The 26,674-nt window shown below is 33.0% G+C and overlaps 1 protein-coding gene and 1 long non-coding RNA gene across 7 annotated transcripts in view; one reads left to right on the top strand and one right to left on the bottom strand.

Annotated features, from left to right (window-relative positions):
* Positions 1-26,674, top strand: part of SCLT1 (sodium channel and clathrin linker 1) — a 183,161-nt gene that overhangs the window by 10,788 nt on the left and 145,699 nt on the right. For 5 of the 6 annotated variants that reach the window (XR_012483292.1, XM_074274165.1, XM_074274167.1 and 2 more), the window contains exons 2-4: positions 20,213-20,280; positions 23,690-23,748; positions 26,342-26,414. Coding sequence is in view for 5 of the 6 variants with exons in the window: in XM_074274165.1 (XP_074130266.1) it covers positions 20,213-20,280; positions 23,690-23,748; positions 26,342-26,414 (200 nt within the window). In the remaining variant the exon portion in view is untranslated. Of the gene's footprint in view, positions 1-20,212; positions 20,281-20,541; positions 20,597-23,689; positions 23,749-26,341; positions 26,415-26,674 lie in introns of those variants that run through there. The other variant, XM_074274166.1, reaches the window with a different exon arrangement.
* The window catches only part of LOC141546391 (uncharacterized), a 44,284-nt gene that overhangs the window by 4,919 nt on the left and 12,691 nt on the right, over positions 1-26,674 (bottom strand). The window contains exon 4 of the long non-coding RNA XR_012483293.1: positions 3,691-3,807. This is a non-coding gene — a long non-coding RNA (uncharacterized LOC141546391). The remainder of the gene's footprint in view (positions 1-3,690; positions 3,808-26,674) is intronic.

The raw sequence follows: 26,674 nt of genomic DNA, 5'->3' as shown, positions 1-26,674 counted from the left end.
TTTAGAGCATTTTCCCCCCATGGGATTTGATAGCTTTGTTTTCTTCTGAAAGAAGAAATACACTTTGGCCATTTATGTCCTTTATTTTTTTTTAATATACTTTTATCATTTAACAATTGGGGAAGGACTCTTATTTATATAATTTTGCCAGTTCCAAATGTATTTGAGAAATTAGGCCTTTTCCAGAGAAATTTTCTATTAAAACTTCTCTTAGTTAATGGTTTTTCTCCTAATTTTAATACTTTGGTTTTGTGTGTACAAAAACTTTTTTAAAATTCCTGTCATCAGAATTATCAATTTTGCGTCCCAACATCTCTCTTTTGTTTGTTTATAAATTCTTTTCTCATCCATAGATGTAATACATTATTTTTCCATGCTCCCCTAATTTGCTTATTATATCATCCTTTATGTATAAATCATGACTCTATTTTGACTTTATTTTGGTATGCAGTTTGAGATGGTTTTTGTTTCGTTTCTACCAAACTGCTTTCCAGTTTAACAAGCAATTTTTTTTCATATAAATAGTTCCTTCTTCCAAAACTTGGATCTTTTGAATGTTTTAAACATTACATTATTATGGTAATTTACTACTGTAAATTATGTACCCAATGTCTTCCACTGATCTACCTACCTCTCTATTTCTTAGCCAGTGGTAGGTTATTTTGTTGTTTATTGCTTTGTAATGTAGTTTGAAATTTCCAAGTGCTAGGCTACCTTCTTTCCTCTCCTCCCCCTTTACATTGATTCCCTTGATAATTCTTGACTTTTTGTTTTTCCAGATAAATTTTGTTTTTATTTTTACGGGCTCTAGAAGGTAATTCTTTGCTAGTTTGATTGGTATGGTACTGAATAATTTAGCTTAGGTAGAATTGTCATTTTTATTACATTAGTGAGCAATTAATTTTTCTATTTATTGAGATGTCTTTATTTCTATGAAAACCATTTTGTAATTATTGTCATATAGTTCTTGGGTTTGTCTTGGCAAGTAAATTCCCAAGTATTTTATATTGTCTATAGTCATTTTAAATGGAATTTCTCTTTCTAAATCTTTCTGGATTGTGTTGGTAATATATAAAAATGCTGATGATTTAGGTGAGTTTATATTATATTCTGCAAATTTGCTAACATAATTATTTCACCTAGTTTTTTGGTTGATTCTCTAAGTACACCATTATGTCATTTGCAAAGAGTAATAGTGTTATTTCTTTGTTGATTATTTTTATTCCTCCACTTTTTTCTTGTTTTATTGGTATAGATAGCATTTCCATACAATACTGAATAACAGTAATAATGGGCATCCTTTCTATCACCCCTGATCTTATTGGGAATGCTTCCAATTTATAGCCATAAAGTTAATGCTTGTTCTTAGTTTTACATAGATAATACATATCCTTAAAGAAAGACTCTATTTATTCCTATGTTTTTTTTTTTTTTTGTGTGTGTGTGTGTGTGTGTGTGTGTGTGTGTGTGTGTGTGTGTGTTAATAGAAATGGTTGTATTTTTGTCAAAAGGTTTTTCTGCATCTGTTGAGATAATCATTTGTTCTTGATATGATCACTTTTTTCCTAATACTAAACCTAGCTCTGCATTCTTGATCTATGTCGTGGTGTATGATCTTTGGGATATACTGCTGATATCTTCTTGCCAGTATTTTATTTCAAATTTTTGCACCTCTATTCATTCAGGAAATTGATCTATAGTTTTCTTTCTCTGTTTTTGCTCTCCCTGGTTTAGGTATCAAAACTGTAATTGTATCATAAAAGGAATTGGATAACACTCCTTTACCTATTTTTTCAAAGAGCTGATATTTTTCCTTCAATTTTTGATAGAATTCACATGTGAATCTATCTGGTCCTGGGGATTTTTTTCTTAAGGAAATCATTGATCATTTGTTTTATTTCTTTTTTAAGACAGGGTTATTTAAGTATTCTATTTCCTCTTCTGTTAGTCTGGGCAGTTTTTATTTTTGTAAATATCCATTTCACTTAGATTATCAGTTTTACTGGCATAAAATTAGGCAAAATACTTCCTAGTGATTGCTTTAATTTCATCTTCCTTGGTGATATAGTCACCCTTATTTTTAATACTGGTAATTTGGTTTTCCTCTTAATCAAAAAAATAAAATTAATCATTGGTTTGTCTATTTTATTGACTTTTTTGTAAAACCATATTTTATTTTTATTTTTAGCTTAATGTTATTGCTTTTTTTTTTTACTTTCAAGTTTATTAATCTCACTTTTATAGTTCAAGATTTCCATTTGGTATTTAATTGGGGATTTTAAATTTATTCTTTTTCTGTTTTGTGAAAGTCTCATGTACATCTGAGAAAAAGGCATATTTCTATTCCCATTCAGTTTTCCCTATAACTTTTCTAAAATTCTATTAATTCGTTAACATTTTAAAATTTTATTTTGTAGTCAGATTTATCTAGTTCAGAAAAGGGCAGATCAAGGTCCTTTATTATATAGTTTTACTATTTCCTTCTGTAATTCACTTAAGTTTTTCCTTTAAGAATTTGGTTACCATGCTACTTAGTGACTGTATGTTTAGTATTGGTCTTCCTTTATTTTCTGTGAAACCTTTTAGCAAAGTAGTTTCCCCACTAATCTCTTTAAATGAGATCTGTTTTTGCTTTTGCTTTTTCTAGGGTCATAACGACAATAACCTTTGCCTTCTTTTTTACTTCAGAAATATAATAGATTCTGGTCCAGGTTCTTATTTTAACCTAAGCTTCTTTGTGTGTGTCTATTTTTGCATTTCAAATGTGTTTCTTGTAAACAGGTTTTTAATCTGTTGTGCTATATACTTCCATCTTGAGTGAAATCATCCCATTCACATTCTGTTAAAATCACTAACTGTGCATTTCCCTCCATCTTATTTTCTTCTGTTTAGCCTTCTCTATCTTTCTCTTTGTTCTTCTCTTCCTCCCTTTCCTTCTTTTCCCCCTCCTCCTTCTCTCTCTACTGTCTCCTCAAAAATACATTTTCTTTCTGACCACTACCTCCCTCAGTCTTCCCTTTCTCTATCATCTCCTTCCTTTAGACTTTTTCCCTCCTTTTCCCCTGATGGTTAAGGAAGATTTCTGTGTATGTGTGTGTGTGTGTGTGTGTGTGTGTGTGTGTGTGTGTGTGTGTATGTATGTATGTGTGTGTGTGTGTGGGGGATAGCATTCTTAGAAAGTGATGGGAAAGTAAAAAACATGAATTTGATACATTGAATTTCTGGGAAATATGGGGTTAGGTTTCTGTGACCGCCAAAAACTTTAATCTTTTGAGTATCTTTTAGATATCTCTAAATATACTTTCTCCATATAATTCTTTATAACAAGACATTAATTCTGAAAACATGCACTTTTTCTAAAATAGTAATCATGAAATAAACCTATGGAATTCAGTACACAACATAAAATTGGTAAAAGGCCAAACATTTTTTCCTCTTTATTAATTCTTTAGAATTCTGTGACCTTTTGTGTTAGCATCTCAATTTAAAAAAACAAAATCACACCATTAGTTTCTATCAATATTCACTTTTCATAACATAAGAAATCTATAGAATCATAAATAATGTACAGCAAATAAAATTATTAAAAATAAAGCATTTTTAAATCTTAATCTTACCTTTCCCTTATAGATAGTAGTATGAGGATATACTGTATACTATAATGCAGTAAACATCTCTACTTTGACTGACCTTTGAACTTCAAAGGAAAAGTTGCTGGGATTTTAATCACTGTTGTTGGAAGACAATGAAACTTGTGAGATCTTGCTAACACCTCCAGCATCTGTCCTTCAAGGCTGGTGGATGGTACTGAAAATCATGAAAAATATACTGTCTTAAAATAATATATCATAGTCGGTTTACCAGCCACTCCACAGACTTACAGGCATTATTTCTCTCACTTTTTTTCTCTACTACACATAGTAGAATGAATGCAAAAGTGAAAATGAAGTTATTAAAGTCACATGAATGCTTGAAGTTATGAAAGTTAAATGTGTAAGTGTTCAGGATTGATTCTTCCTTCTTTAAACCAGTTTAAATGAGAATGAGATTCAAACATTTCCCTTTACCCTTCCCACTATAAAAGCTCTTTGTTGGACACCTCTTTTATGTGAAAATTTCTTTTTCTCCCCTTCCTCTTCTCTCAGTACATCCCTTTTTCTCAACTCCCCTATTTTTTCGATCATCCCAATATAATTTATTCATATCCATGCTCTCTATTTATGTAGATTCTGCCTAACTTTCCTAATAATGGTAAAGTTCTTAGGAATTACATGTCATTTTACATATAGAAATGTAAACAATTTAATTTTATTAAATCCTTTATGATTTCTCTTTCATGTTTACTTTTTTAAGTTTTTCTTGAGTATGGTATTTGAATATCAGATTTTCAGTGCAATTATAGTTTAAGACCAAAATCATGAATGTTTGAAGTCCTTTATTTCATATAACTATTGTTTCCTTCCTAAAGGATTATTCTTCATTGTATTTCTAATTCCTTTGCCTTCTGGAAAGTCATATTCTAAGCCCTATAGTCTAAATCCTATGTGATCTTGACTGGGGCTCCATGATATTTGAATGCTTTCTTTCTGACTGCTTTTAGTATTTTCTCCTTGATCTTGGAATTCTGAAATTTGGCTATAATATTCCTGGGAGTTTTAATTTTGGGATCTCTATCAGATAGTGGTTGATGATATTCTATTTTGCCTTCTGATTCTAAAATATGTAAGCAGTATTCCTTTGTAATTTCTTTAAAAATGGTGTTTAGGTTATTTTTATGGTCATGGATTTTAAGATGGATTTATCTCTTCTCAATCTGTATTTCAGGTCAATTGTTTTTCCAATAAGATAATTCACATTTTCTCCTATATTTTCATTCTTTTGACTTTATTTTATTTTTTGATGTCTCATGGAATCATTTGCTTGTAGTTGTCCAATTCTAATTGTTAAGGAAATAAAAAGATCTTTTTTAGTTTTCTCTTAAGTCTGTCATAATTGATTATCACATAATCTTGCTGTTACTGTGTACAATGTTCTCTTGGTTGTGCTCATTTCAGTTAGCATCAGTTCTTATTGATCTTTCCAAGCTTTTCTGAAATCAGCCTCCTCAACATTTCTTACAGAATAATAATGTTCCATTACATTCATATACCATAACTTATTCAGCCATTCCCTATCTGAGAGGCATCCACTCAATTTCCGTTTTCTTGCCACTACAAAAAGGGCTGTTACAAACATTTTTGCATATGTGGGCCCTTTTCCCTTTTTTTATGATCTTTTTGGGATGCAGACCCAGTAGAGACATTGCTGAGACAAAGGGTATATATATATATATATATATATATATATATATAGTGATTTAGAGCATTATTTCATATGGCTATAAATTGCTTATTCATATTCTTTGATCATTTATCAATTAATGAATGACTTGTTTTCTCATAAGTTTAACTCAATCCTCTAAATATTTTAGAAATGAGACCTTTATCATTGGATATAACAATTGTTTCCCAGCTCTCTGTTTTCCTTCTACTCTTGGCTGCATTGGTTTTGTGTATGCAAAACTGATTTAATTTAATGTAATCAAAATTACCCATTTTGCATTTCATAATGTTCTCTAGTTCTTTTTTGGTCATAAATTTCTCACTTCTCCAAATATCTGATAGTCAAACTATCCTGGAATAATAATTTTTTAAAAAACCACTTCATTTCTGTAGGGAGAAGATGATGAGAAACTTTTCTTCTTGGAAACCCCTCCCCCCCAAAAAAAAGCCATTCTTAGACAGTTTCCTGGAATATTGAGAGGCAAAACAATTATAATCTATGAGTAGTTCCTACTTCCATGGAGCTTAGGTTTCCTCATTTCTAAAAAGGAAATTCAACAAGATTATCCTTTAAGATCTCTTCCAGCTTTTTGATTTCCTTCACAGGCATATAGTGTACAATTGTACACTATTTCAAAGTCCGATTCTTTTTGCACAGCAAAATAACTATTTGGACATGTATACAAATATTGTATTTAACTTATACTTTAACATATTTAACATGTATTGGTCAACCTGCCATCTGGAGGAAGGGATGGGGGGAAGGAGGGGAAAAGTTGGAGCAAAAGGTTTTGCAATTGTCAATGCTGAAAAATTACTCATGCATATATTTTGTAAATAAAAAGCTATCATAAGAAATAAAAAAAAAGATTTCTTGCAGCTTTAAGTGATAGAATGAGCAACATTTATTGAATTTGTACTATGTATTAAGTATTATAAATACAAAAGTTAGACTTTATCTCCTTTTAAGAAGTTTAAAATCATTTTAAAGGAGTTTTTATTCTAATAGGGAGAATTAACACATAAAGAAATAGAGGGTCAAGTTACTGGAATTATGAATGGAAACAAAGGGGAATAATTGATATACCCCTTTCAGGATTAATGGCAAAGTTAATTTGTTGTTGTTGTTGTTTTGTTAAAGTTTTATATTTACAAAACATATACATGAGTAATTTTTCAACATTGACCTTTGCAAAACCTTCTGTTCCAAATTATTCCTTCCTTCCCCCCACTCCCTCCCCTAGATGACAGGTAGTCCAATACATGTTAAATATGTTAAAATATGTTAAATCCAATATATGTGTATGTATATATATACTTATATATATATATATATATTTATACAATTATCTTGAAGTACAAGAAAAATTGGATCAAGAAGGAAAAAAAACTGAGAAAGAACAAAATGCAAGCAAGCAACAACAGAAAGAGTGAGAATGCTATGTTGTGTTTCACACTCTGTTCCCATGATTCTCTCTTTGGATATAGATGGCTCTCTTCATTACTGAACAATTGGAACTGGTTTGAAGGCAGAGTTAATTTGATCATGGCTTCAGTATTGGGACAGAAGTTAAGGGGCTGAGTATGATGTGGTATAGGCCTCTATTGGTTAGAGAATCAAGAGGAAAGTTAAAGCACAGTTAGGTTTTGCCTAAAATAGTGAGTCAGGTAAAGCATATACCAATCAAGGTAATAGAAACTATATAGAGTTCCAGAAGTGAAAGGATTAAAAGATGTAGTTTTCAGGTCCTGGGAGCAAGGCCTCATGAGGCATGAATGGTATTAATATACATTTCTATAATGCTTTTCACTCTTTTCACAATGGCCTGGTGAATTAGAAAATACAAATGTTATCTCAGTTTTTACAGAAGAGGAAGCTGAGATCCAGAAATATTAAGTAACATTCCTATAGATACTTAATTAGAAAGTGCCAGAACCCACTTCCTCCATGTACACTTTTTGGGATAGGCCATATACGGTCAAAAATCAGAACAACTTACAGAACTACAGTCCTACAACAAGCTGAGACTGAAATATGGCTGTTACCATAAAAGTTATGGATGTTGGTGAAATTTCAGTATTCAGCGGTACCAGTAAGCATTCTTTTATCCTTTTCAACTGCCTGCCTGTAAAAGCTGAGTTTTTCAGCACTAAAATCACAAAGAATAAGAGTGAGATTCTTCTCTCAGTTGAACAAAAACAATGAATGTGTTTGTTGTTTATTCACTGTCAATCAGAATTTTTGTGTAAGAAATAACAAGTTTATGTTTCTTATTAATTATCCAGATCCTTGATTGTAAGCCATTTAATTTTCTATTTATATGGGCAAAAATAAATATTGAAAAATTGAGCATTTTTCTTTTGTTTCTTTTTAAAAACTAATCACTGGATATCATCAAGTATTTACCTAGGAGTTAAACATGTTTTCCTACAAACCTAAGTAACCATTCCTAAGATGCAACTAAAGAATGGGTTATTTAGACTCCTGGGGTCCTAAACTGGGAGCTTGGTTAAAAAATAGAAGACAATTCATTTTGCAAGTACTATACTTACTTGTTTTGCAAATGATGGACTTAAAACAATTCAGCAAAATAGGAAATGAAAGTATATTGTTTTGTCCCCTTTTATAGTTGAAAAAATTGGAACTCAGCTGAAGGAATAGGTGACTAGCACTTTGAATACTATACTTATCTTTGTGCCATCCATGTGCATTTGAACTCAGAGGAACTTCTGAGAAGTTCTGGATTTAAGTCCAGTCTCTTGACACCTTATGACTGCATTATCTCTAGGCAACTCTCTAGAAGTTGACCATTAAAAGGTAAAGGAAGTTCCTTATCTGGAATACTATTTAGGAAAGCTGTCCCATCCAAAAAACAAACAAAAATAGTCCACATTAAATTCACTTGATAAGTAAATTGATCCTAAGTATTGTGTTCCATTCTGGGCATCCCCCTTTGAGATAGCTGAAGGAGTGCAGATTGTTAAAGTATCAGTTATCAGTGTGAGTATTCATCAAAGAAGCTTGAAGAGAAGATTGAGGTGAAAGGTCAGAAATGGTTATTCCCTTAATATTTTGAGAGTTTGTAAGATTGAAAAAGGATTAGACTTTTTGTTTTGTCCTTGAAGGCAAAATTAGAAATGGAAATGAATAGACATTTTAGATTCCTCTAAGGCGGAAAAAAAAAAAAGGCAATTTAAAACTTTCTGGCAATTAGATCTAAGAATTGTATAGGCTGCTTTCAGTAGGTAGGAGATTATCTTTTACAGGAATCATTCAAAGACAATTAGATGATCACTTGTTGGGAATGTTAGGAATATTCTTAGATAGGTACAGATTAAATCAGGTGGCTTCTGAGGTTCTTTTCTACCCTGAGAGGCATTGGTTAAGCGTATTCTATTAATAATAAGTATTCAGGTGATATTCAGTTTCTTACAGAGAACAGTTTTAACATTTCTTATAGAAAGAACATAACCTAACTACCAGGAAATATTGATTCTGCCTGTGCCACTGACTTAATAAATGATTTTGGGGAATTTGAGGCTTAGATTTGCACACCTTTGAAATGGTATAATGCCTTCCTTCTCTACCTTATAGGCTTCATATGGGGATAAAATGAAATAATTTGAAAGAAAATCAGTAAACTATTAGTCTAAGCATGTATTCAAAATACTTTATTAAGGAAATATGAATAAAAGCTTTATCAACTAAAGAAACCTTTAAGAAAAAGCAATGGTGGTAGGTGGTAATGTATGTTTACTCTTTGAAACATTGTCTTGATCAGTGCTATTTTATGATGAAACTCAATCAACATTTTAAATTTGTTTTTTATTATTATGAACTTGACAGACATTTCTGTATGCAGATTTTTAAGAAGATTATATATAAGATTATGAGTATTACATACAGATTTTTTTTTAATTTTATATATATATATATATATATATATATTTTTTTTATAATATTATCCCTTGTATTCATTTTTCCAAATTACCCCTCCTCCCTCTATTCCCTCCCCCCGACGACAGCAATACCATACATTTACATGTGTTACAATATGTCTAGGTACAATACATGTGTGTGAATATCATTTTCTTGTTGCACAATAAACATTAGAATCCGAAGGTACATGCAACCTGGGCAGACAGATATTAGTGCTAACAATTTACATTCACTTCCCAGTGTTTCTTCTCTGGGTGTGCTACCTCTGTCCATCATTCAACTGGAAGTGAGTTGGATCTTCTTTATGTTGAAGATTTCCACTTCCATCAGAATACATCCTCATACAGTATTGTTGTTGAAGTGTACAGTGATCTTCTGGTTCTGCTCATTTCACTCAGCATCAGTTGATTTAAGTCTCTCCAGGCCTCTCTATATTCCTCCTGCTGGTCATTTCTTACAGAGCAATAATATTCCATAACCTTCATATACCACAATTTACCCAACCATTCTCCAACTGATGGACATCCATTCATCTTCCAGTTTCTAGCTACAACAAAAAGAGCTGCCACAAACATTTTGGCACATATATGTCTCTTTCCGCTCTTTAGTATTTCTTTGGGATATAATCCCAGTAGTAGCGCTGCTGGGTCAAAGGGTATGCACAGTTTGATAACTTTTTGGGCATAATTCCAGATTGCTCTCCAGAATGGCTGGATTCTTTCACAACTCCACCAGCAATGTATTAGTGTCCCAATTTCCCCACATCCCCTCCAACATTTGTCATTATTTGTTCCTGTCATCTTAGCCAATCTGACAGGTGTGTAGTGGTATCTCAGAGTGGTCTTAATTTGCATTTCTCTGATCAGTAGTGATTTGGAACACTCTTTCATGTGAGTGGATATAGTTTCAATTTCTTCCTCTGAGAATTGTCTGTTCATATCCTTTGACCATTTATCGATTGGAGAATGGTTCGGTTTCTTATAAATTATGGTCAGTTCTCTATATATTTTGGAAATGAGACCTTTGTCAGAACCTTTGTTTTTAAAAATATTTTCCCAATTTGTTACTTCCCTTCTAATCTTGTTTGCATTAGTATTATTTGTACAGAAACTTTTTAGTTTGATGTAATCAAAATCTTCTATTTTGTGATCAATAATGATCTCTAGTTCTCCTCTGGTCATAAATTCCTTCCTCCTCCACAAGTCTGAGAGGTAGATTATCCTCTGTTCCTCTAATCTATTTATTATCTCCCTCTTTATGCCTAAATCATGGACCCATTTTGATCTTATCTTGGTATATGGTGTTAAGTGTGGATCCATATCTAATTTCTGCCATACAGATTTTTTTTTAACATCCAACAAACTTAGCAGCATGCTGGTTCCAAAGCTATACTACTTGTATTTCTCAGCTTCTGAATATCCTTCTGCTCTTTAATTGGGAAAAGAAGACATGTAATGCATGATATTATTATTACTAAATTAACTAAAAAAAAACTAAAAAGGTTCACAGAGAGAGAGAGATTAATTATTGTGGGTAGGTGAATGGGTGAGGGTTGAAGATGTCTTGAAGGAATGAAGCCAGACCTTGAGGGGGTGGATAGAATTTGGATAGGCAGAGAGGAGAGTGAAAGGATCCCCAATTAGGGATAAAAGTGTGAGTAAAAACATGTGGGCAAGTGTGGGCATGGTGTATGTGGAGGACATTTCCTACCAGCTGTACTCCTTGGATTGTTCTCCACAAGTGCCTAGGAAAGCTGACCACTGACCACCAGGAAACTTCTTATCCTTCCAGATTGCTTCAGTTTTGATACTCACACTTCATCAGTACCCTCATTACTCTTTGACCTTTTGTTTGGATAGTTGGAAAGCAAAATAAAGAACTCCTCCCCAAACCTCAGTTAAAAGTAGGCCAGCCAATTCTTTATTTTCCACCAGCTGTACTCCTTGGACTTGAGATCCCAAACTGCACCAACTGTGTGTACTTTCTTCTCCCTCTCCTTTTCAGTTATTTTGTATATTGTCTTCCCCATTAGCTTTTTTTTTTTTTTTTTTTTTTTTTTTTTTTTTTTTGTATTCCCAGTACTGAGCACGGTGCCTGAAACATTGTAGATGCTTAATAGGTTTTTATTGACAACTTGAGCTCAAGATTGTTACAGTACAAACTACAGCCAAATTTGACACTTGAGACGCAGCTGATATATATTTTAATGTCTATCTACCATTCAGGCCTTTTATTGGATGTCCCCTCTACATCCTTCTACCAGTGGAATGGTGAAAGTTTGTATTGTCAGTTCTTTACTTTCTTCAATTCTTTTGCATACTCATTTGTGCATATTAATTTCAATGACATTCATAATGTCTTTTATGAGTTAGAAATCCATAAAAGTTGTATTACATTCTCTTATCATGATGTTTTTAAAGTTTCTCTGTGTCCTCAAAGGCTATGTCAGCAGAGCTTAAGCTCTGGCAGGCTTCAAGTGTCGAACCAGCAAAATTTAGTCTTTTGAAGTTAAGGCTAGCAAATTTCAGAGAGGCTCTTGAATGGAGAACTGGCCATCAGATGGTGATTGGGGGGGTGGGGTGGGGAGCATAACTTGTTTTGAAAGTTTTGACTGTGAATTTTGATTGTCCAAGCCATTGTCCATGGCTGTAGAATATCCCTTATAATATTTTATCTAATAGTGTTTTCATAGACCCAGTTAATAATGTTATATGTGGTTTAGCTGTCATTTTTTTTTCTTTCTTTGGAGCAGCTGGATTTGTGTTATTTGGTTAAAAAGGGAAGAGAGTTCTGTGAAACTTGCTTATGGAAATATTAACTTTGCCTTATAAATGGAAGGTCACTTAGAAAGTACAAATTATTTTGTTAAGGTAAAATAGTTATATGTGATATTATGTTGTTTTTACACAAATAGTTATAACCATTGGTTTCAAATTAAATAATTTTTAAATTATTAAAGCAAGAAAACCTATCAGAAGCACCAAATGAAAGTTATACAGGAACCTTTACATGTCAGCCACTTGGGAAGGAAAGTCAGCCTGAAACAGATATATGGCCTTCCTATAAACGAATAAAGTGAACTAGTACCAGGAAGATTTTTTTACAAGTCAGTATCTACTTTAAGAGGTTCAGTAACATAAACTGAGGTCAGCATTCTTGTGTATCTCATTTGTTAGAATTTAGTATTATACTAATCAGATTGTCAACAAGCATTTTATTAAGGGCCTTAATATGTGCAAGGGACTGTGTTAAGCACTAAGAATACAAAGAAAGACAAAAATGTGGCTCCTGCACTCAAGAAGTTCACTTTCTAATGAAGGGTGTATGAAGTGATCTGGTAGCAGAGTTGAAAGTAATAAAACTTCATTTCTTTTAAAATATTCTGTACTTTTATAGTCCAAACTTTAAATAATTCAAATTAGTGATATTTTAATATAGTACAAGCTAAATATTTAAGCACTGAAAAGATATGTAAGACTAGAGTAGTGATCAGAATAAGGCAGAATTAGCAAAACCTTTAAATGGGAGTTTTGGGCCATGTCTAAAAGGAAGATGATATATATGGGAACTGGAGATGAAAAGAGAAAAAGTCACAGATGTGTAGTATAGGCAGTAGATGTGACTGGACAATAGAGGTTAAAGTAGAAGAGTAAGAAATGAGGTTAAAGAAATATGAGTGAAACAATTGGAAGACTGAGAAGAACCACTTGAGGTAAGGAGGGGCCCCAAACAGTAAGGTTTTGAATGTGAAACAGCAAGCAATAGAAATCTTTTATAATTGGAGGTAGTATTTGAAAAAGGTTATTCTGGCAGTCCATATCATAGTCTCTAGTAATGAGTACTAGGACTATAAAAGTGGAGGAAAAAGGGACAAATCAAAGTAGAGAAGAAGTAATATATTTTGTTTAGGAATTTGATAGGAAACTTAAAAGAAAGAGTCATTTGAAAAATAGGTCCAACATAAATCTGGGAAACCAAAAAAGATGGCACTGCTATATATCACTGATGATCAGGAAGTTGCAAAAAAACTACTTGGGGAAGGTTGAAAGTATTCCATAAAATATTCATTGGTGCTCATTGGTATAAAAAGAACCCTGATTTCTTGAAGGCTATGCACTCAAGAGAATAAGCTTTGAAATACCCAGTTGTTGAGGGTGGTAGCCCCTTTGGTATTCCTTGTTTGATCTACAACTTCCTTTGGGACTTGGACTTTGATACAAGATCTGGTCAAACTAGTCTGGGCTTGTACCCAGCCCCACACTGGATCTAGCTGGCTTGGATAAAGCCCGCCAAAGATCTGGCCTTCTAGGAATTAACCTGAGCTCCACCCATTACTTCTTCAAGCAGATAAAAAGAGCAAAGCTAGAACCATCTTTGGTTCAGAGATTTGAAAGATGCCAGCTAAGATGCTTGCATCAGAGATTCTCTGTCTCCGCTGCTTTCGGTGTATATCTTCCTCTATCTAATGCCTTTTACTAACCAGACCTTAACTTTGCTTCCAAACCCTGCAATAAACATCTTTTACCCATCTAGGTTTTCGGGCCTGTAAATTCATTTACAGGGGACTCTCGCCGCCACTAGACCTGATTTAACTTTGTATCCTTGCGCCGAATCCTAAGGGGGTTGCAGGGGAGCTCCATGTGACTCCCTGTACACCGAATCTTGCCACTAGACCTCACTTAATCCTATTGAGGTATGTACCTCATTATTAGGTATTTATCTCATGATTTGGTTCAAGTTACCTCATCATTTTGAGGTTCCCTATTACCTCATCACAGTGATGTTGTAAAAGCTTCAGATATGATCCTGACAGTAGCATGCCACCTGAAATAAGCTTTGGAAGGCCTACTGAGCTGTAAAGACTTTGGATATGGTATTAGCAAAGGACAGTGTCTGTTGGACAACAAGCTGCGTTGTAGCTAAGTATGGAAGGCTTTTCCTGGCAGATATCCATTAGGTGAAAAATTCTTTGCATGCCCTATGAAACTGAAATACAAAATGCTACTCAGCTAATCAATCAACAGACAAACCTGTATTAAATGTCTACTGTGTGTTAAGTGCTGGAGACACAAGGACAAAAATGAAACAATTCCTACCTTCAAGGAGTTTTCATTGTGCTGCAGGACTGTGTATATATTTTAAAGTATATATAAAATAAATGCATGGTAGCAATTTGAAGGGGTACAAACAACTATGGTGATCAGGAAGGACTTCACACAGAAGATGGTACATGAGTAGAATTTTGAAGAAAACTGGATTTTAAAAGGCCAAAGTTAGGTCGGGGTACATTCCATTGATGAAGGGGAGCTAATGCTAGCTAATACAGAGAACAGAAATGTCTCTGGTGGAAATGTCTTGTGTGAGGTACAGTCAATCAAAAAGCGATTATTAAGCTCTACCATGGTACAGTCTTTGTGCTAAGTATGCAAAGAAAGGCAAAAAAGAAATGTAGGTTCTGGTGAGGACTGGGGAAAAAATTCTATAGAAGAGAGTTTGACTTGAATCTTGAAGAAACTTGATAGCAGCAGTGTTTACTTTGTACCACTGTTGCCACATTTGTCTTGATGTTGCTTCTTTTTGTGGCTATGCTGGGCATGTGGACTTTTGTTGAAGAGTAGCAATTAGCGTATTGAATCTGAGCATATCCATTCTTTATTTAGTATTATAGCTTGCATAGGAGGGTCCTCTTTTTCCTTCCCTTTTTATCTTTGCTCCCTCACCCTCTCTTTGCCTCCAAAAAAGCCCTGAGAAATGTCTTACATCCTTGGTAGCCATTCCTACGTGGGTCTTGAGCTAAGCTTGCCTGATAGAGAGAATAGGATAGTGGGGGCATGTGTATGGTGAAGTAGCTTCTTTGGCATTTGAAATATAAAAGGTTGACTGAGGAAAAGTGGTTCCAAGGTTATTTTTGAGCTGTAATTGTCTGTGGATCACTTTCTGAGTTTCTGAGTTGGTGACTAAGGTAAAGGAGCAGAGCATTTGATTTTTTTGATATTCTTTTCATCTCATTAGTGAAGTTGGGTTTTATTGACTTATGATTAAAGAGTACTTTATTCTGTTTTAACCTTTGACCTGAATCACTGATCTGGCTGAGTTAGGCCTGACCCAGAATATTATCAGGGAAGATCAATTTGGCCTGATTTGTATTATAAAATATTGAAAAGTGAGTAATGTATAATGAAGTTGAAAAGGTATGTTTGGGCCAGCTTGTGAAGGTTTTGAGTAAGGGATGTGGTCAGAAATGTATTTTAGAAAAATCATTTTGGCAGCTATGTGGAGGATGAATTGTAGAAGGAATTACCTAAGAAAAGAAAACTTGTTGGTAAGTTGTCAAAGTAGTTCATTTGTATGGTGTGGAAGGCCTCCCCGGGGGTGATGGTTGGTGGGGTAGAAGCAAAGGTTAGATAAGAGTCGATGATAGGTAGGAACGACAAAATCTGCCAACCCATTCTATATGTGGAATGAAGGAAATGAGGAAATCGACACAGCAGTTGTGAACAAGAGAGACTGGAAGTATGGTATTACCCTTGGCATGGAGGGTTCAAAAGAGAAATAGACTTACTGAATTCCATTTTGTACACATTGAGCTTGAGATGTTTCTGGGAGAGCCATTTAAAAGTTTCTAATTGATATGGATTTGCTTGAATAGATAGCTTTGGGAAGCTGTCTTCACCATATGAAGTGGGAGTGAAAGGAGAAGATAGTGGCAGATATAATTGCGAAATGTTTTACAAAAAAATAAAAATAATTTGTGTTTTCTAAATCAGTATGTCACCAGAAGAAGAATTTGTGCTTGTTTACTATTACTGCTTTAGGAGTTACTTAATTTAAAGAATATGGCCTATTTGTCATTGATTTTTCAATGTATATCATCTTCATGTCTGTTATTTTTTCATAGGATATGCTATTAAAAATAAAATGAAATATCAGTTTGAATAGTTTCAATGTGAAGATCAGAGGTTTACTAGTGAAGTAAGCTAGAACTGAAAAATCAAACCTTGTTAGGATACTTGTATTTTTCTTTTAACATTTTAATGATAGTTATCTCTTCCTTGACAGGTTTTGGAAAAGGATTGTGGGAACAAAAATCATTATTACATTATCTTTTAGTTTTGTCCAACTCTTCATGACCTCATGTTGGGGTTTCTTGGTAGAAATTCTGGGGTAATCTGCTATTTTCTTTTTTTTAAATTGTTTTTATTTACCAGATATATGCATGGGTAATTTTACAGCATTGACAATTGCCAAAACTTTTGTTCTAATTTTTCCCCTCCTTCTCCCCCCCCCAAGATGGCAGGTTGACCAATACATGTTAAATATGTTAAAGTATAAATTAAATACAATATATGTATACATGTCCAAACAGTTGTTTTGCTGTACAAAAAGAATTGGACTTTGAAATAGCGTTCAATTAGCCTGTGAAGGAAATCAAAAAATGTAGGCTGACAAAAATAGATTGGGAATTCTATGTAGTGGTTCATTGTTAGGTTCTTACTAAGTGCTAATGAGATGAGATGATAGGTTCTTACTAAGTGCTAAATTGGTACTTAACAATTCTCTAGTTCTGGCCTTTAAGGGGAATTTTACCCCTTTGAACTTCTGGGGAGGAGTTTAATGTTTAAAAGGAGCAAGTTCATTGGTAGAAGTAATCTTCCCCTTGCTTTATCCTATGCCCATTCTCTGGGAGGATAAAAGAGGGTGGCTCTCTGGAGGAGGAGGAGTCTACTCTAGATCAGAGTTGGCGGCTCTCTACAGGAAGAAGAATCTGGCCAGGAGACTGAGTTGAGACAGCAGATCTCCTCCCAGAGAGCAATCGGCAGTTTCTGGAGACCACAGAACATTACAGTTCATAATCATCCCCCAGAGTTCTTTTGCTGGGTGTGGCTGGTTCACTTCATTACTGCTCTATTGGAATTGATTTGGTTCATCTCATTGTTGAAGATGGCCACATCCATCAGAATTGATCATCATATAGTATTGTTATTGAAATATATAATGATAGGATACTAGTATTAATGAAGATTTTACATGGAAAGGAAAAAAATAATTTTGCAGGCATAAAATATTCAATTAGATAGGTAACTAAAAGTGAATTATAAGCTTATCTATTTTTTTAAGATTAAAAAAATTCCAATGATTTTTCCGATGACAAATTAATAGTTCTAACAGTGCTTAGAAAAATTCAAGTTGTTGAGTTATGAAAAATAGAATTGATAAAGTAGATAAGAATATTGCCAAATGTTGTAGGGTCTCAGCGAAGAGGTAGAGATTTTAACTATCTGGGAAATTGGAGAAATTTTCCAGAAAAAAAGTGGCTCATTGATTGAGTCTTAAAGGATGCTTTCTACTTTGTTGGAGATGTAGGGGAAATGTTTATTAGGTAAAGGTAACAAAGATTGGGATTAAATAAACTATCAGTTGTGTTTGAAGCCACAGATTCTAGTTTGATTGGCATTTTGAATACGTTTGAGAAAGTTGGAGAATAAGGGGGTGGAGAGATGAATTGGTAGTTTAATGTTGGAGGAATTAATGTCACACCAGTTAGTTTAGATTTTCTTTGGAGGCAATGGGGGTTTGTTGAAAGTTTTGAGCAGGAAAGTGTCATGTTTGAGAATCTCAGAAATCATGCATTTAGTATGTTGACTAAGAACTTTTGAAGAGATGTAAAGGACCATTTCACATTAGTGGTTCTTTTAGAAGCATATTCTTTTTCATTTGAAAGACAATTGCCTCTAATTTAATGGACTTATTAGGTTAGTGTATATTTTCTGTGATTCTCCTCTTTTAGTCATTTTAGTTATTTAAGATAATGAACACTTTGAGTTGAAATAATAAATACATTTTCCCTGAGGTTTTTATATTGTTCTCTTTAACAACTTTCCTTTTTATTTTTGTAGGGTTAGTAACATATTTAAGAGTTTCTGTTTAATCTGTGGTGGCAGAGTTTTTAAGATCATACGATCATGGAATTAAAACTGAAAGAAAAGCCATTTTAGAATAAAGAAAACTGAGATTAACAATTTGTAAATAATGTTATTAAAACTTTACAGCTCTTATTAATGCATTCATATGGGAATTGCTCTTTGGTATAATCCTGAAATTTAACTTTTTATTTTAATAAGACATGAAATGGAAATAAATTGAAAATATTTTGGTAAAAATAGTTACCAATCAAAAAATTAGAACAGTTAACTAGCAATAATCTTTGGACTATAAATGTAGAGCTAGGACCTGACCACATCGTCAAATTAGTACTAGAAATACAAATTTGAAAACAAATATATATTTTCAACTTCTTTCAGTAGTCACATTGAAATTTTTGTGTTTTTCTAATGAATTTATTTTTTATTTATAAAAAATAACAATTTTTAAGACATTTTAATTCAATTAACTTAATCAAAAGATTTATTTCATTAGCCCAGAGACAATATTATTTGGGACAAAAATTAAAGCTCCTATTATAGCTATTATTTACCTTGTCCCTTTTTGTGGCGACCACGTTAGAACCCTGGATATCTTAGAATCAGCCGGAGTCAGGATAAGCAAAGGTCTTTATTCTTGGTCTTTAGGGGTAGAAGTGAAGAGAGTGGATGTGAGGGATCTCTTCGACCTCACTTCTTTGTCCCTCTGGCAGAAATGACTCTGCCTAGTCTCCCTGCACCTCCTAGTCCCTACTACAATTCCCTGTATACATCAAACGATTGGGGCAGCACAGGATAGTGGGAATGGCCATTTTCCAAGCATATTCTTATAGAGTATTGTCCAATCAGTAATTAACCTCAAGTGCTCAATTGTCCAACCCCTGTGCATTGACTCAAGAATTTCAGCCCTTCACACCTTTTGGGAAGATTAGCAGATAAATATGTTAATGGTTTTCTTAATTTTTTCAATATCCCTTCTACTGTCAAATAAGTAGGTGTCTTTTGATATATATTCTTTTCCTTTTTTTTTCACCAGTATCTTGCCTAAATAGCCTCTTTTTCATTTAGTCATAGACTGTTCAATACAGAGAAGACCATAGAATTATAATTTTGTATAAAAAAAAGAAAATTAAAATGTTATCTTTCCATAATTAGCAACTTTATCTTGAATTATAAGCCTCCTTTTAAAGTAATATTAACTGGATTCCCTTGCTTCCTGTAATTATTTTTTCTTTGACTCATCTTGATTAAAATTCAGATAAATGCTGAATAAAATAATATTTAGTGAGAAGACTTTCTGAAAAACATCTCCCTTTGTAGTCTGACCTATGGATCTTTTGACTGGCTGATGCTGGTTGATGGTACCAGAAGCTTGTAGATAACTTTTAACTATGACCAATTGGAGAAGCAAGTATAAGACTGAATAGTGAAGCAAGAGAAATAGCATGCAAAATGTATACTCTTTTCCAATGGGAGATTTAGTTGACTTGTGTTACTTGAGGCATGTTTTTTTTTAAATTTTTTTAGTATTTTAAGATTTCTTTCATTGCTTTTACTGGACCAGTCATTTCATTGGTATAGGAATCTTCAGTGAGGAAAATATCTCTATCAATGAATATCAGTAGTTTGCTCTGAATCTTACAGTGATATAGAGTTGTCTGATGAATAATTTGAAGCCCTGTTTTTTTCTTTCTTTTTTTTTTCTTTCTTTTTTTTTTTTTTTTTGCTGAGGCAATTGGGGTTAAGTGACTTGCCCAGGGTCACACAGCTAGGAAGTGTTAAGTGTCTGAGGTCATATTTGAACTCAAGTCCTCCTGACCTCAGGGCTGGTGCTCTGTCCACTGTGCCACCCAGCTGCCTCGAGCCTTGATTTTCATAGTGTGAGGCCAGCTTCTTATCCATTGACTTTATTGTAATTTGAGATCAAATGATCTATTATTTTAAGGGACATATTTTATTTTGTGACAACATTCTTAATTCTTTTTTTAAAAAATTGATTAAATTACAAACTAATTTTCTTTTTGTTCCAGGTCAAAGAATAAATGCACTAAATAGGCAATATCAAATGGAAAATTCTTCTAAATATTTACCTGAACAGGTATGTGAGTTGATCATTTATTTAGATATGTCTCACCAGAAGACTGATTGCCATGTAATGATTTTTTTGGCCATATCAAACTATGAAATGAGCATCAATTGAAATATATAATAAAAGTAGATTATTTTGAAATCTCCTTGATTATTATAATTTTTTGTTGTTGTTGAGGCAATTGGGGTTAAGTAACTTGCCCAGGATCACACAGCTAGGACATGTTAAGTGTCTGAGGCCAGATTTGAACTCAGGTCCTTCTGATTTCAGGGTTGGTGTAGTAAGCTTCTGACACTGCATTTGAATTCAAGTCTTCTGAATCCAGGTACTCTAAAAGATTGGAATCATAGGTCTAAATCAGAAAGGGGAAGGTTTGTGGGGGGGACTTAATGCATAAAACTCATGTAAATTTAAATAATTGAAACTGAATTATTGTGGGAAATTGATCAAGTAATTTCTGGGGCAACTATTGTTTCCATATGAAAAGAGAAAATTGTATATGAAATTGAAATTTTCTTTTGTGTATAGCTCATTTATTTTTTAGGTATATATTAAAACTGACCTGCTGTTTGTGCTTAAAACCTTGTCACTCATTCCAATCCATTGCTGAAATCTTTTTTCTACTTTACAACATTTCTTATATATATCTACTTCTCTCCAATCACTTAGCTTCCACCTAGTTTAGGCTCTCATATACTGGACTACCTCATTATCCAGGATTACTGCAATAGCTTTTGAACTTGTCTGCCTATCTCAAATCTCTCCCTGCTTAGTACAAGTAGAGTCTCTTTTTGGAGAGAAGGGGGTATGTGGCACTTAAGACTAAGTGACTTGCCAAGGGTCACACGGCAAGAAAGTGTTAAGTGTTTGAGGCTGGATTTGAACTCACTTCCTCCTGACTTCAGAACAGGTATTCTAGCTAATGCAACATCGAACTGCTTCAAAAATAATCTTTCTAAGGTGTAGGTTTGACTATGTCATTCTTAGCCATGTTCAATGAACTCTAGTGCCAGTGTGTTATTTTCAGGGTCAAATAGGATCTTCCCTTTTTGGCCCCCTTCTTGTATTTTTAACTTCTCTCTTTTACACATGATCTATGTACACTAGTCTACCTGCAGTTCCTTGAACAAGATATTCACCTCCCTATCTTCCTTCCTTGGTAATGACTATCCTCCATCCTTATCCACATCCTCTGTGCCCTCACCTCTGCCTCTTAAGTTTCCTCAACTCCTTTCAAAACTCATTTCAAATCCTTCCTAAATCACAATTTTCAGGAACATCAGTTCTTACAAATCTTCTAAGGTTTATTTGAAAATTACTTATTATTAGGTTTCTTTGAAAATGTCATCAGTTGGGGGCAGCTAGGGGGCGCAGTGGATAGAGCACCAGCCCTGAAATCAGGAGGACCTGACACTTAAACTTCCTAGCTGTGTGACCCTTAACCCCAATTGCCTCAGCAAAAAAAAAAAAAAAAAAAAAAAAAAAAAGAAAAGAAAATAGCATCATTTCACAGTAGTATTTCATTCCATTTCTATATCATAATTGATTAAATTATTTCCCAGTTGATGGATGCCACCAAATATTTTTTTACATATTGATCTTTTTCCTCTTTTTCTTATCTCACTGGTACAGTCATCTGTAGTAGCGTCTCTAGGTCAAAGAGTATGTGTAGTTTTTATGATGTTTGACTATAGTTCTAAATTGCTTTCCAGAATGACTATATTAATTCACAGCTCTACCAACAGTACCTTAAGGTACTTTTTTTCTTGCAACCTCCCTAATTTTTGTCCTTTTCTTTTTTGTCAGGTGTACTGGTTAATTTTCATTTATCTAATTAATAGTAATTTCTATTGGTTTTTTTCCCTTCATGACAATTCATAGCTTCAGTTTCTTCATTGGCTTAACTGATTATTTGTTTGCTTTGGCTATTGAAGAATAGTGCTTAATTCTTATTATTTTGTAAATTTGAATTGTTTCATTATGTATCTTGAAAAGTAGATCTTTATCATAAAAATTTGCTTAGATTTTTTTTCCTCTCTAAAATGCTTCTCTTCCAAATTGAACTGCATTGATTTTGTCCTTTCGCAAAAACGCTTAAATTACATACAATCAAAATTGCTCATATTATCTATCTCCTATGATTCCTTTGTTTAGTCATAAACTCTTTCCCTATCCATAGATCTAAAAGGTAATTTCATCCTTGCTCCTCTAATTTGTTTATGATGTCACACTTTATGTCTAAGTCATATACTCTTTTGGAGCCTAGCTTGATCTACGATGTGAGATGTTGGTCTGTACTTAGTTTCTATGCAATTGCTTTCCAGTTTTCCCACCAAGTTTTAGAGAATAGTGAGTCCTTACCACAATAGTTTTAGGTCTTTGAGTTTATCTGACATTCTTCTACTATGTTGATTTGCTTATGAATTTTGGGTGCTTTACCTTTTCTTCTGATCAAATTTTCTACATTTTAACCAGTGCCAGATAATTTTTGTCATTCCTGTTTTGTAGTTTGTTCATTGACACTGCTAGACTTATTTCCCTGATAAAATTTCCCTGATCCCATAATTATTATTCTTGTTATTTCTCTTGATATCCTTGATCTTTTGTTCCTCTAACTGAATGTTCTTATTTTTTCTAGTCCTCTAAAGTAACATTTTCATAATTTCATCGGTAGGGCACTAAGAAAATTCATTTAATAGTTTTATCATTTTTGTAATACTGTCATGGACTATCCAAGAGTAATTATATCTTTCCAGTTATTTGATTCTATATGTTTTTTTAAAAATGTTTTATAATTATATTCATATAGTTCTTATGTATAGCTTGGTAGATAAAATCCCAGATTTTCCTTTATTCTGCAGTTACTTTAAAGGGAATTTACCTTTCTAATTCTTCCAACCAGATTTTGTTGGTAATACATAGAAAGGCTTATGATTTATATGAATTTGTTTGATATTTTGATAAATTTATTATTTAAATGAAGTTTAGCTAATCAGGGCACTTTAAGCATACTATCATATCATCAAAAAAATCCAATATTTTTGTTTCTTCTTTGAACATCCTTTCAATTTTTTCTTGTCTTATTTTTTTGTGTCAAGCATTTCTAGAACTATATAAAATAATAGGTGATAATGAACATACTTGCTTTACCCATTATTTGAAAAATTTCTATTATTTCTCCATTATAATATTGGCTCTTAATTTTAGCTAGATACTGTCTACATATTAAGGTAAAGGTAATTTATTCCTATGCTTTTTAATACTTTTGACAGAAATTATCAAAAGCTTTTTCTGCTTCTATTGATAACTGTGGTTTTGATTGTTTTATAATATGTTTATGCAGTTTTGAAGTAATTACAGTTTTTTGTGTAGTATGAAATGCTATAGCATTTTATAAGTACATATTTCTCTATTACAGAAAACTGTCTTACAAGGAGATGGAGACAATATATCAGACATCACTATGGTTGACAGAAGGTAAGATAGAATTGCCAGGTAGTTTATTTTTACTTTTTAAAAAATATTTTTTGAAATCTTTATATTGAATTTCAATCCAAGTATATAAACTTATTTAACAATCTTGTGCAGTTAAATTAATTTTAGTGAATAAAACATAAATTTTCCCCTCATTTACTACCTGCCAACTTACAGTCCCCTTCCTTCATCTCCTTTCTCCTCCACTACACACACACCACACACACACACACACACACACACACACACACACACACGGAAGAGATATTTTCACTTGGAAGTCGTGATTGGCCATCACTTTGTTCTGAATCCTGAGCTCTTCCATAATTGTTTCCCTTCACATTATTGTTGTACTCATAACATAAATTGTTCTAGTTCTGTTGTACCAATTTCATTTTGTATCAGTTCAAAATGAATCTCTTCATATATATATATATATATATATATATATATATATATATATTAATTTGTCATATTTATTTTTTTTAATTTTTTTTTCCTGAGGCTGGGGTTAAGTGACTTGCCCAGGGTCACACAGCTAGGAAGTGTTAAGTGTCTGAGATCACATTTGAACTCAGGTCCTCCTGAATTTAAGGCTGGTGCTCTATCTACTGCACCACCTAGCTGCCCAAATTTGTCATATTTCTTATTTCTTGTGGCACAATTAATTCATTACATTCGTCTTTGAAATAGCCTTTCCCCAATTAATAGATGCCTGTACTATTACAATAAAACGTACTAGTTCAAATATTTTTGTATAGTTATATTCTTTTCTTCTTTGTTTGATCGTTTTGGTTTAATGACTTGGTCAAAGAATATGTAAAAGTCATTTAATTTAATCCTATTTGCCTGTTTCCTCATTTGTAAAATAATTTGGAGAAGAAAACAGCAAACCACTCCAGTATCTTTGCCAAGAAACCCCAAATGAGGTCAGAAATCTAAGTCAGACAGAATAACAACTTTTTCAGATATAGTGAATTATTTTCTAGAATAGTTGAATCAATTCATAAGTTACACCCACTTCACTATTTGTTCCTGTCCTACCACATCCCCTTCAACAAATTTGCTGTCTTTGTCAATCTCATGTATATGAAATCAGAGTTAATTTGACTAAAGCAATTGTTTTCATATTTATATAGTTATTTTTAAAGGGATTGTTTTATAATGTAAGAGAATACTAAAAATTTAGGATTGCTAAGAGAAAATCAGATCTTAGTACAATAATTACTTTTTTATTTATGTTCAAAAGTTTGTTAGGTCAAACAATTGTTATTTCAGTGCTGATGATTCTCAAATCTACCATTCCATCCTCTCCTAAGTCTCAGCTGAATTCTAATAAAGCATTTCCACCTGACTTTCCGATACTTACAGTGGATGTTTAGTAGGTATCTCAAATTCAGCATATCTAAAATTGAACTCATTAGCTTTTCCCTTAAAACTTCCTCTCTTCTAATTTATCCTATTACTGTCAAGGGTACCATCATCCCAGACTTTATTCAATACTAGATAACATAGTTGGATCTGCATATTTGGAAAATCACTTTGGTGGAATTGAGAGGGAGAGGTGTGAGGCAGGCAGAACCAATCAGTTGGCTGTTGAAATAGTCCAGGTATGAGGTGATAAAAGCCTATACTAAGATAATGGCTGTATCAGAGAAGAAAGAGAGAAATATTGAAGAGATGTTGCAAAAATAAAATCAGTAGGCTTTGGCAACAGATTGTATATAGGGGATGAGATACAGCAAGAAATCAAGAATGTAGACATACATACATAAGTATGTAGACATATATTTGTGTCTAATTGGAGCTATGGGGGTAGGAGATAGGTGGGGAGGGAAGAGGGGAACAAAGAAAAAAATTTACATGATAACTTTTTTATGTAGTAACATTTAAAAAATTCAAGAGACACAGTTTCAAGGTAATTTGATCATTATCAATAAACCCAACAGGTTATTAATAAAAGGATGATCATTTGGCCATCTCTCTCAACCAAAAAAACACTAACGGTAGTGGGTTCATAGATTATATACCCTCTGAAGAGGAAGTGTTCCAGAGAGATGCCTGATCACTTTTGTTTGGTTAATCAATTACTTGAGCTATGTGACTTAGATCATGAAGTCTTGGTCAAAGAGAGTTTTCATATCAGCTATCTGGATAATAGGAAGAATCAACATTTTCCCAGGAAATATTTGAACAAACACAATGAGAGGATTCCGATAGCCTAAATTTAGAATGTCTTTTAATGTCTGATTAGATCTTGGGTAAATCTCTAAGAGAAATTTCCCAAACTGGTTGATTTCTGGATAAAGAATTAGAAAAAGGAGGAAAAACATTGGTCCTAATACAGTAATGAATTATTAACTTATAAGAGAGACATATTAATTTTTCACATGTTTAAAAGAAATAGCAAATTCTACATAATGAATTTGTAGTTTCATGTTATTTTTAAAAATTTTACTGTGAAATGGAAATGCTCATGTTATTTAATAAATTAAAAACAAAATTCCATTTTAACCACCAAAAGCAAACAAACAAATAAATAAATGCTTACTGGCTCACTGACTAGAATAATTTATATTAATTATTTTATTTTTAGTTTTTTAGCTCCTCTTATTGATGAGTATGATAAATATCTAGAAGAGGTGAATGGGCATCTAGAGTATTATCAGGTATGAATTTATATTTGTTCAAATTTCTTAAATATATATTTCTTAGTATTAAAGAAGACAACAAAAAGAATACCTTGTTTTTGAACAGTCTTAATAGAAAATATTTAACTTACATATAATTAAATTCCCAGAAACTGTATAACATGTTGGAATCATGAACTTGCCACCAAGAATACAGAGTGTCTAAGACATAAAGCTGGAAGAAGAAAATAACTTCAAAATACAAGCACAGCCTCAAGAAAAAGCATTTTACTCACTAT

The sequence above is a fragment of the Sminthopsis crassicaudata genome, chromosome 6, assembly GCF_048593235.1.
Source record: "Sminthopsis crassicaudata isolate SCR6 chromosome 6, ASM4859323v1, whole genome shotgun sequence".
Lineage (NCBI taxonomy): Eukaryota > Metazoa > Chordata > Mammalia > Dasyuromorphia > Dasyuridae > Sminthopsis > Sminthopsis crassicaudata.
This window is presented reverse-complemented; position numbering and strand designations above follow the sequence as displayed.